Source organism: Vulpes vulpes, chromosome 9 (assembly GCF_048418805.1).
Source record: "Vulpes vulpes isolate BD-2025 chromosome 9, VulVul3, whole genome shotgun sequence".
Taxonomy (NCBI): Eukaryota; Metazoa; Chordata; class Mammalia; order Carnivora; family Canidae; genus Vulpes; species Vulpes vulpes.
Window position 1 is genome coordinate 87,636,456 of NC_132788.1, and position 12,100 is coordinate 87,648,555.

At 40.0% G+C, this 12,100-nt stretch overlaps 1 protein-coding gene across 36 annotated transcripts in view; it reads left to right on the plus strand.

The window, feature by feature from the left end:
- The window catches only part of ERC2 (ELKS/RAB6-interacting/CAST family member 2), a 906,155-nt gene that overhangs the window by 683,609 nt on the left and 210,446 nt on the right, over positions 1 to 12,100 (plus strand). For all 36 annotated transcript variants that reach the window (XR_011994371.1, XR_011994367.1, XR_011994370.1 and 33 more), the window contains one exon: positions 8,235 to 8,382. Coding sequence is in view for 21 of the 36 variants with exons in the window: in XM_072720744.1 (XP_072576845.1) it covers positions 8,235 to 8,382 (148 nt within the window). In the remaining 15 variants the exon portion in view is untranslated. The remainder of the gene's footprint in view (positions 1 to 8,234; positions 8,383 to 12,100) is intronic.

Genomic DNA, 12,100 nt, shown 5'->3' on the forward strand with positions numbered 1-12,100 from the left:
TTTTTGTTTTGAAGTTGTTTGACTTTGGTTAGATTTTGCACTTGACCTTGACTTTTAAAAGGTCACCTTTCAGAATACGTTTCCATTTCTCATGTGGCATGAAATCATATCTTGCCCACTTTTGTGTGGCCTTTCCTATCAGTTTGGATGGGTGCTATTGAACAGTTATTGACTAAATCAAACCTGGGTGGCCTGGGATGCAACTTCTATGATGAACACACTGTGTCCACAGTCAAGCTCTGTTTTCTCCTTTAAATTTCTTTGCAAAACAGACATCATCTTATGTAAGTCAAATGTGCAACTAAACAAAAACCAATTTCAGAGTCAGTCTTGAAAATAAGAGACCCACCTGCATGTTTAGAATGTTTATTATAAAGGGGAGCCTGGTAGAAAATAATGCAAAACTTGAATCTTTACATTTGGTGGTATCCATGTTATGTAATAACAAGTAATTGCTAACATTTGTGTGGTTGTTTCAGGCACCCCTGAACAGAATCTTTACATGCATTATCACATTTAACTCTCGCAAAGAATTAAGAGAGAATTACTATCATCCTTCTTAGTTCAATTATGAGGAAATCTAAGTTTCAGAGTCATTAAGTAACTTGCCCAGGGTCACAGAGACAACCAATTTTGCTGAGACTTAAACCCAGGTACATTCAGTTCCAAAGTTGAGGATTAGTATCCTAATCAAGGACCTTAATCACTTCTTAAGGACATGAGTGATACATTATTTATGTAGATAAGTTTAAAGAAATCACGATAGGCTAAAAATCAAAAGAAGTAATTTCTTATCTCGTGTGCATGCGTGTGTGTGTGCATGCACATGTGTGTGGTACACAGTAATCAGTAATACCTCAAACAGATGTCTTCTACTAGGACTTAGAGAGGGGCTCCTCCCATCTCCCATTGCCTTTTTATCAGTTCTCCCAAGGGATGGGAATGGGGCGAGCAATTTAGGATGGGGCTGGAACTCTTCCTGATACTCATCCTCCTCTGGCTTCTTCCACATGGGAAAGTCAGCTAGCCTCCAACATCCTGATACTCATTTGAGCAGAATGACACGAGGTGCCAACATTTGCCATCTTAGTGTCCTGAAAGTGCACAATGCTGCCACTTCAGAGTTTCCTGGCCAAGACACACGTGGTGGAACCCAAGGATGGCTCAGCTGCCCAAACTTAGGTCATGCCCTGAGTAAGTAGTGGGGTAAAAGCTGGTGCATGGAGTAAAGAGCTTCCACAAGACTTCATGGCCCCTGTGTTAGGAAATTCCAGTCATGTGCTATTAGGTTTCAAAGACAAAATTCTCCGTAATTGGAGTAAACTGTTTCTTGAGGTCAGTTTTAGGTGGGCGACAGAGAGCAAACCACATTAAGGAGTCAGGCTGCCAAAGCCTGGCCTTTACAAATCTGGTCTGTTCTTTGTCCTTGGTGGAACTTGTGGTTGTTCAAATATATCTCACCCTGTGGGCCCCACCTTATGTGAACAGCTTTGCTTTCTGCATGGGCCCTTCTGCATACACAATATATCATTCTACTGGTGGGTCGTGTTGATAGTAATTGATATCAGAAGACTTCCCTTTCTCAAGATGCTTTTTTAAAATTCTGCTTTTAAAATTTAAGCAAATGAGCATCTATCTCCAGAGTTGATCACAGCAAACCTCCACCCATCCTCACTCCAGGGGTGAGAGAGAGGCTGTTTTGAACAGGATCTTTCGTCACCGTCTGTCTTAAGTCACCTCCTACTGAACTTATGGTTGAAGATTCAGGGTCATGAGGGAAAGAAAACAGTAATTAACTGGGAAAAGTTGATTGAGCGGAATTTTTTTTTCCCACAGTATGATTAGAACATGACTGCGGGCTGAGCACCATACATAATGTAGGTTCTCCCTTGCATGTCATTATCCAAACATTTCTTAATGGAATGCATTTTTTAAGCATCTGCTTTTGTAATTGAATGTGTTCCTAAAGATGGGTCAGCTCACTAAAACAAGAGCCTGTAGGAAAGCAAGAAAAAAAATGTGTTAATACTTTTCCCCAATCCAATTTATAAGAGTTCCTAATTGGTCTGCCTCATTTACAATTCCTAAAATTAATTTTGGACCCTCTCAGCTCAAGTCATCATTAATAGAGTGACAGCAACAGGGAGTGAAATAGAAATGTTTATAAAGCTCCCTTTTAAATTGACTGTGATAAGTGATGTAGTGATGTATTACCATCAGAGGATTCTGGAGCTCTCTTTGTGAAGGTTAGCCACAGGCAACACTCAAAAGAAGGCATTTATCTTTGTGGGAGACGCCCTTCAGTCTTTTGTTTTATTCCATTGAGGTTTTTTTTTCAGGGTGGCTCAAACCATTTTTTTGGTGTTTTATTAGCTGTATCTTGACTACCTCCTACAAACTGAATGACAGCATAGGGCTATTAAATGTGTTCTTGCACATATTTTTATCCATTGTTAACCCTGACTAAATGTGTATAAGGGCACAAAAGGCCCCCCTCTTTTTACTTCATTGTTGCCCATATTTGTTAAAGAAATTATTCCCCTTGACGTTTGTTTAGGCTGCACTTTGATAAAATGCTGTCTATGGTCCACTTTCTTAGCTTGGCATTCAGCAGACTCTTATAGATTTATTTCTCTTTGCATTATCTTATCTTCCTTTCTAGCTTATTTGGGCTTCTTTTTCATATTTTAAGCTACATTTTGGGGCATAGACGGATCACCTTAGTAATTGTATACTGAAGCGTTGCAGTGTTCTAAAGATAATTTTGCAAGCCTTTGGCATATACTTAACCCCACTAACTATCTAAAGATGAGGAAATATGTTCTTTTCATGTTGTCTATGAATAGAAAGGACAGACTAAGTGTTGGAGGTGGTTTCAGACTTCTAGAAACTTTCTTCAGATTGATGGGACCGTAACAATTTCTGAAGCAATGTAAATCTGGCCTTGAATCTAGAAGATGATTCACTTGATGGAGAAAACAATGAGGATATTTCTTTGTGATTCCAATTTATATCCAAATGTCTTTTCACAGATACACTCTATACTTAAGGATTTTTTTTAAAGATGTAGATGTAAAAGGACATTAGAAATGCAAATATTTCCATTTTCCCAGACTTTGAAAGACTGAATCAAAATTCCCTTTTGGGGAGAAAAACAGTGGTAACATTTAAGCTTCCTAATTTATTACAATGTTTGCCATTTTCTCAGAACAGGCCTCTGTGTATTTTCAGTAAGGTATTTGTCAGTAGGTGTAGTAGTTGTATTAGCAAATTGCCTTATGGGAATTGCAAAAAGTATAGAATCTGGTATATGGCTGGCAAATGAAGTTAATCTTTAAAAAATGTATGTTCAAAAAAAAAATGTATGTTCAGTATCTTCAAAAAGCCCCTGACTACTAAAGCAGGAATGATGAAAACCCATTTAACTCTGCAGAATTAGCTCACAATGATTTAAATTATTAGTTGAAATGTATCAGCTTGATAAAGAATTATTTAAAATTCATTTTATAAAGCTTATTGCTTAAAAAAGCCACAAATGCAGTGGTTCTGTCACCCTAGAATTAAGAGTTTGCTTTGCCTGACATCCCTGTACAAATAAGTAGTGGCCATATAAGTCTTAAAATATTCAGAACATTTTTCCAAACATCCTAAAGTGTAAAATGTTCATATTTCTAGTTTTATATACTTTTTTTCTACCAATTACTCTTTGCTTTAAATAGACTGGAATTATTGAACATAGATTTCAATCAAGTTATTTTAAGGGAAATTATCAGTAGTTTATGGTTAACATATAAAGGAGGATTTCAAAATATATATATGATTCTTGTTACACTAACCTTATTCATAGTTCTATGATTGTATAATACCAGCATTTATAAAATAGATTTGTTAGCCTGAAGCAAACAAAACAAAATAAAAAAAAATAAGGAAAATGTTACAAAGAAGAAAATGGGTTATTTTGCATGAATATTAATGTTGATGAGTAGTGGTTTTAAATATACTTTTATAAAAATGATTTAAATGTATTTGAGGTATAATAATTGATACTGGGATTTGGGACTGTATTTGGCAATAACATCTGCAGAGAATTTGGAATTGACATATGTTTTGTAATCAACAGTTTTCTGATCAACAAAAAACCAAAAGTTAGAAATTAATTTATTGGGAATTTTAATGATATTACAAGAGGAAATATAAGTTTTAAGTTGGAAAAGGAATTTAGAAGAGTCTATGTTGGCAAATTGAATTAAAAATATTTTTTTAAAAAAGAAATCTCAACAGTCAATATAAAAAGAAAGAAAGATCAGTTTTTAGACTGATGACTTGTAACAGTTATTAAAGCTGTGTTAATTCTTAATTTTGACCTGGAAGACGAAAATGGGTTGAAAAGGACCATAGGACATAGAGATATAAAAGTTGATCCAGGGAACCTATTTAGGTAATGCTTACAATTAAGTGGGAGATGATGTAGATTGTACTAGACATGTGTATATGAAAGTATTTGTGCGTGCACTTAACCCGTGCATAAAGACTAGAGGGACAGAGAGAACATAATAAATACCTTGATGGGAAAATGAACACATTTCACATATGCCAAGTATTTGAAGCATGCATCTGCAGTTTTTTTGGTGACTGAGAAGCTTCATTTACAGTTTTTTAATGTTTACTCTCATGATATTTTGTGAGAAATGGGAAGAATGCTGGAAGGTATGGGTAGAAAAGGGCAAAAACCAACCTATTTCACCAACGTGAGGTAATGACCATTAGCATTTTAGTGTCTTTCCTTCCCATTTTTTTCTATGAATATAGTTTTATGTTTTGGCGATCTTATATATACACATGCACATCAAGAACTGTGAGGATTCTAGATTTTTCCTTATTGGCATGCTAATAGGTTAGTCTGCCTCGGTTTCATGGATGTAGGTAGATGACCAGAGACTTTGAGGTCAGAAACAAAGGACTTCACTGCTCAAGGTGCAGAGAGTAGGATCAGTATATTTATGTCAATTCTCCTTTCCTTAAGTCCCGTGGAAGCAAGGCAGATGGACCAGACGAATAGCTGTACCTACAGTGGATTGATTACATTGCAAGAGAAGAATCCTCAATCTACGGAATCTGAATCTTTTATAATGGCAGTAACATGCCTGCTCTTTGCTCTGGATTGAGATACTATTATATGAGGGCAGTAAGCATGTCTACCCTCTGATCCAAAGGAAAAAAATACCTCTGTCTTCTAAGGCTATTCACTATACAAACGTTCTGGAAAGATAGTGAGAAAAGAAGATAGTGACTTTGCTTGTAAAATGGGCGGAAATATGAGACACGTGTAGAATTGTCTCTCAACAAATGTTTTCAAAGATCTTTTTTAGTCAGCATTTTACATGCAGCATATAGCTGTAAAGAGTGAAATGTAGAGGGATATCTGGGTGGCTCAGTCAGCTAAGCATCTGACTTCAGCTCAGGTCATGATCTCAGAGTCCTGGGAGTCTGGGATCTCAGAGCCCCACACCCCATGCTGAGCTCCATGGTTAGTGGGGAGTCTGCTTCTCCCTCTCCATCTGCCCCTACTCTTGCTTGCATGTGCATGCTTGCTCTCTCTCTCTCTCAAATAAATAAATACAATCTTTTTTTAAAAAGAGTGAAATGTGGAGATGCAGCATAATTTATGATCAATTCCCAGTATTTCTACCAATAATTTCTTAGGTTGTTTCCATTAAAAAAAGCATCATATGGACATTTCACTTTGGGGCAGAGTGGAGTAAAATAATGCAATCACCTTAGGTGTGTGGTAGTTATATTGGAGGAGGTAGCAAATAGGCTCCCTTTGATTTGAAGGCTGTGCTGCCTCTTCAGCTTGGCTTTATGTACAAATATGCACAAGCTGTGAACAGTAAGCATGTCTATTGTCTCAAGATGTTATCCAGAAGGAGACAGGCTGTGTGAAGCTGGATTTGAATGCTGCTGTTGATAGTCCAGGCTGCACTGGTTTTCTTCTGGAAAGTGGACATAGTCCCTGACATTTCTGCTGCTCATATGTCTGACTGAGCCTCCAACAGAAGCTCCTACTGCCTGCCATTAGCAGGGCCCAGAAAAGTCCATACAAATCCCTGCAGTGAAAAGGGAGAAAATCTGAGATCCAAATAATGACCATCTTGTTCAAACATCTGGAGGGGGCCTGGTCTGGAGGGGGCCTAGTCTGGGAATTAAAGAAAGATAAAACAGGATCATGACCAGGTTTTAGTCCTGGGACTTGTATGCAAAGAAAATACCCAATACAGACACTTTCCCAGGACTGCGACGTCTTATAAGAGGTCTTCTCTCATTTTTAAAAGAATTACAATGCTTTGGGGCACTTGAGTGTCTCAGCTAGTTGGACATCTGGCTTTTGATTTTGGCTCAAGTCATGATCTCAGGGTCATGCCTCAGGTAGGGCTCCGTGCTGGGTGTGGAGCCTACTTGAGATCCTATCCCTCTGTCCCTCCTCCAGCTCTTTCTCTCTCTCAAATAAATAAATACAATTAATCTTAAAAAAATTAAAAATTGGAGTGCCTGAGTGGTGTAGTCAATTAAGTGTCTGACTCTTGGTTTCTTCTCAGGTCATGATCTCATTGGTTATGGGATCAGCCCCACATCAGGCTCCTCACTGCTTGTAAGAGCCTCTCCCTCTGCCTCTCCCCCTGCTCATGCTCTTTCTTTCTTCCTCTCTCTCAAAATAAATAAATCTTTAAAAAATAAAATTAAAAATAAAAATTAAATAAAAATAAAAAATGAAAGGAAGATTTGTACAGTGATATCTTCAGACATTTTTTAAAGTACAAGGTAGACATATATTTCTTGAGCAAATGTTTTTGACCCTCACTATGTGCTTAGTGCTCTTTCATAAGCCAGAGAATTGATGGTGCACAAGGTAGATGAGGTTCCAGTTTCATGGAGTGCCAAATCTGGACAACAAATAATGAATGTCTAAGATCCTTTTAAATAGCAAAGAGTTTTATGAAGAAAGAGTATAATAAGTATAATGTGATACAGTGGCTTGGGCACAAAGTAGAAGGTAGGGAGTCACTGCTAGGTAAAGGAGCTAGAGAGGGCTTTTCTGAGTAAGATGCATTTGAGTTGAGACCTGAAGGGTAAAGAACTGTGCGAGGGCATTCCAGTCAGAGGGTATGGCAAAAGCAAAGCTTATGAGGTGAAAATAAGTATAACATTTTCAAGGACTAGAAAAAGTTTGGACACAAAATGTGCTGGAGTCTACTGATTATGGAAGGAGAAGGGGCACAAGGTGATCTCAGAGTGGTGGTCAGGGCCAGTTGGTATAATGAGTCACAGGCATCAATAAAGGGTCTGGTTATCAAGTCTAATGGGTGACGCAATGGATTTTGCAATCAGCAGAGTGGTAGAATTCAGATTTATAATATTTTTAAAGATTACTTGGGGTTTTGTTCCAGGGAGACCAGTGGGCTGCAGGAGTGAATGCTGGTGGTTAGGAGAAATTTGGTAGCAGTTGATCAGTTTAGGTAAGGAATGTCTTCTGGAGTGAAACCTACTGAAGTTGTTAATGGGTTGCCTCTGGGTAGAGAAGAAAGGGAAGGAATCAAGAATGACTTCTAGGCTTGGTGTTTGGGTTACTCAGTGGGTGGTGGTATAATTACTAGATAAGGAAGACTAGACTGAGGAAGGAATGGTATTTGGTGGAATGGCAGAAAAGCATCATTAATTACATTGAAAATGGAAAGGACCACCCTATCAAATATCTATGTCTGCCTTCAGAAGAAAATCTTGCATGAAAAAAATGATATTTATATTAAAATTGTTGGCCAGTTTTGTTGGGTTGTCTTGGTGTACCTAGAACTTTACTTGGCAAATGGTGGGTGGGTGGATGGATAGATGAATGGATGGATGGATGGATGGATGGATGGATGGATGGATGGACAGATGAATGGGTGGATTAAAGTGTCCTAGAAGTGAATGCTCAGATTGACTCCCTCCATTTCTAACTTGCAGCTTTGTCTATGAAGCCAATGAAAGATGGCTCCTTCAGAGAAAGCAGTGCATGGGTCTCGGGGGTTCTGACACAAACTACTTTGTCCATTCTGAAAATCAAAGAGTTAGCTTGTCTTAAACATTGTCCATGATTCCATCCCATTAAGACAATGCTCTATGGTTCATTTCAACTATAAATGACAACTTTTTTTTACACTTTATAAAAATTATCGCAATAATCTTTATTTTACCAGACAAGAAGCGCTGCTTGCGGCAATCAGTGAAAAAGATGCAAATATTGCCTTGCTGGAATTGTCTGCTTCCAAAAAGAAAAAGACACAGGAAGAAGTCATGGCCCTCAAGAGGGAAAAAGATCGGCTCGTCCATCAGTTAAAACAGCAGGTGGGGCCTCCTGCACGAAAGGTGTGTTTTGCTGGTGTGGGGGCTTGGGTGCTTTCTCTGGGTTTAGCTACTCTTCATTCTCCCATGTCCATCGTGCCAGCTCAAACAGCTAAAACCAGGTAGGAATGAAATGGCCCAGGTTGTTGCTGGAACATCACTTTACTGCTTTTCTGTGTTTATGTGCATGTGCCTGAGCTTGTGTGGTTTGCAGCCAGCTCTGTTTTCCTTTCTTTTGTATTTGCATCATCTCCCCAGAAATAGCTCTCAGGTCTCTTCCTTCCAGTGGACTTTGTATGACTTCTGACTAAATCTTACAAACTATGAATTAAATTCTGGGCACTTTCTTTCTCATTGGAGCTATTACCTTCTGTTTTGCTCACTTTCTGGGCCCCATCAGTAACTCTCCTCATCTAGTTCTTTATACTTCTTTCTCTCTATACTTCCAACTTTGATTCTTTAACTAGTTCCTTCAGGACCTTTTTGGCTAAGGAACATCTCCCAGCCCCTAGTACTGCCAGACTACGCTTGGAGACCTCCCCAGCCATTATTTAAACATTCTTTTTATCACCTATTTACCCAGTTATCCATCTTTTTTCCTCCTCTCTAGGCCAGTCTATTTCTTCTGAGGGAGAAGGAAGGAGGGGCAAAGTCCTAACTTGTATAGAAAGTAGTTCTTTTCTTTTTGGAGGGGTTTCTGAAAGTGGCTTGAATGGAAATTGTACCTGAAGCATATTACAAAATCATTCCTGAAATCTTCAGACATTATTTCTTCTCCATATATAACTTGGGGGCTTTGGGTAAGCAAATAGTTAAAAGAAATTCACTTGGATTCTAGCTTCATGATGAAACCAACTCAGCAAATACTATGGCTCAATGGTCTGTGGTCTCACAAGGTAACAGGTCACATCTTAGTTCTGGGCACATGTGGCTCTGAAGCTTTCTAAATGCCATATGATACCACATGGAGTGTGTCCACATCAATTTCAGCCTCCAGGACTGGTTCTCTGCCTGCTAGGGTGATCTGGGCACAGTGTACAAGATGAGTGGAAGGGAAGCCAAAGAAACAAACCCTTTCACCTCACAATTGGGCCAATTCTTTCCCTCCTCAGAAAGGAGGAGTCAACCTTTGGCCCTGAACCAGAGTCCATTTCTCATAGGGCTGCCTTGCTGAGAGAGAGAGACCAATGCCATGCCTGGGTGCCCTCTCCTGCAGAGGAGGGTCCCAGTCACTGCCAGACATTGGGGTCATTCCACAGAGCAGCATGCCTCGCTAGCGCTGGCCCTGGGGGTTGGGAACTGCTTCCATCTGACCTCTTTGTTTGGGGCTATGCATCTTCTACACTGGGCTTTCCACCCACTTGGCCACAGAAAGTCAAGATAAGCCCCTTTCTTTGCTTTCTCCTAACTCCTTCCCTGTGAGCCCTGCACCCTCCCCTCCTGCACCTAACCATTGTAGCTTTCTCCCACAGGTATATAGACCTAGGAAACAGCCCCTGAGCTCGAATATACCATGCACTTGTGATGCTGGCTACAGCCCAGATATTACGGCCAAGTACCACGGGTCCAGCTACGATGCATACATGATCCAAAGGTCTCAGGTCAGTCAGCAGCTAAGGAAACACTCACCCCCACCATGGGGGGTGGGGATGCATAACAGCTACATCCTGCCTTGCCCTTTACCTCTTTTGATGATTTCGAGTAGTTGGTGGCCAAAAATCCTGAGACCATAGATGATAGCATTCTATCTTGATTTGTAAAGTGATTTCATTTATTATGTATTTGCCACGGGTTCCAGACTTGGTGGCTACCCTCTGGGACCAGCTCTTCTAAAATGGCCTGGCATTACTGCAAAGCCAAGGCTGCCAGAGGCCTTATTGTCAGGCATAGTGGATTAAATTTTTCTTTCTGTCTCTTAGATACCTTGCTCCCCAAATTTCCCTTTACTTTTCCAATAAGGAATTTTTTTAAGGCTGTTTTTTCTCTTTCTCAGCATCATGAAAATGCACTCCTGGATTCCAGGAAGGATTGAGTGTAGCCCTTCAATTTGCTCCTGGGAAACTGCACAAAGCCTTCATTATTCACGACAGGCTTGGTTTTGGGTATCATGGGGCACATTTGGGAAACCCCAGCCATGCAGAGTTAGGCTTCTGCCTGAACTAAGGGCTCTTGTGGAAAAAGAGACAGCAAAAGAGAAGGATGGGCTCCTTGATGATTTAGGTTTGAAATCCTTCCCCATACCCTGTAGGCAACAGAGAAGGGGGTGGGGGGGAAGCACACAAATTGATGTACCCTTGTTGTAAATGATATGATTCTAAAGACAATGATTAATTGGCTTTAAAAGCACTCCCTTTTAATTGAGTGTTTGTTCTGTGCCAGGATATGTATCCAGTGTTTCTCAGGGACTTTGCCCAGTGTACTCACAGCAGCCCTGTAGTATGGATAGCAGGATCACCTCCCTTTTCCAGGGGGCATAACTGAGACTCAGAGTGTGGAATAAACCAGCCTAAAACACACAGCTTGTAAGCAGTAGAGCTTGAGTTTTGGATAGTCTACCTGAGTCCACACATACCCCACCCAGTTCAGGAAAGAATTCAGAGTGACAAGCAGAAGGGTATTCCAGAACCTGGGAGGTCCCCTTATCTTTTTAAGCTTGAAGTAGATGCCAAAATGCCCATTTAAGAATGTACTTAGACTATTCATAAGGGGTGGGTTCTGCCTAGAGCTCTTAGGTTTAGGCTATTTGATCACATCAGTAATTCCTAATACTTCTGAGTTCTTACCACATGCCAGAGGTGGATGTAAAGATTTTACATATACTAACTCATCAACTCCCAACAACACTGAAGGGCTGATGCTCTTATAGGAGGTCCAGAAAGGTTGGGTCCCTTGCTCAGGCTCCACAGCTGGACATTCTATGATACTTGAAAAGACCCTTTTCCACACAACCATAACCGGATTTTGCAGATGCCATCTAGAGTTGGACTGCTTAGGATGACTCTTACTTGGGCATTTGTTAACTGTGTGATCGTGGGCAAAATACTAAACCTCCATAAACCTCAGTTTTGTTATCTGTAAATTGGGCTAATAATCTAATTCGAAGTGTTGTGAGTGTATTGTGTGTAAAGAGCTTTGCACCTGCCTGGCACATAGTAGGTGCTGTAAATGTGTAAGCTGCTATTACTACTACTATTACTACTACTACTACTACTACTACTAATAATAATAATAATAATAATAATTGATTTTATCATCACCAACCCTCAGAGATAGTTTGATTTTTATTTCACTGTTGATATTTTTCACAAACTTAGGAGTCCTAACTTATTAAGAACATACTCTTGACTGTGGGAGAAACTGCAGACAGATGTTAGTACCTAAGCCTTCCTGGTCCTCCCTCCCTTAAAGTCCAAGCACTTGGGGAGCAGTGAGCAGTCATGTCAAGAACTGTAGACCCCAGGTCCCAGAGTGCTGAAGAGGCTCATAGTGCTTATTAAATTTGCTTGAGGGATCCCTGGGTGGCACAGCGGTTTAGCGCCTGCCTTTGGCCCAGGGCGCGATCCTGGAGACCCGGGATCGAATCCCACATCGGGCTCCCAGTGCATGGAGCCTGCTTCTCCCTCTGCCTGTGTCTCTGCCTCTCTCTCTCTCTCTCTCTCTCTCTCTCTCTCTCTCTGTGACTATCATAAATAAATAAATAAATAAATAAAATTTAAAAAAT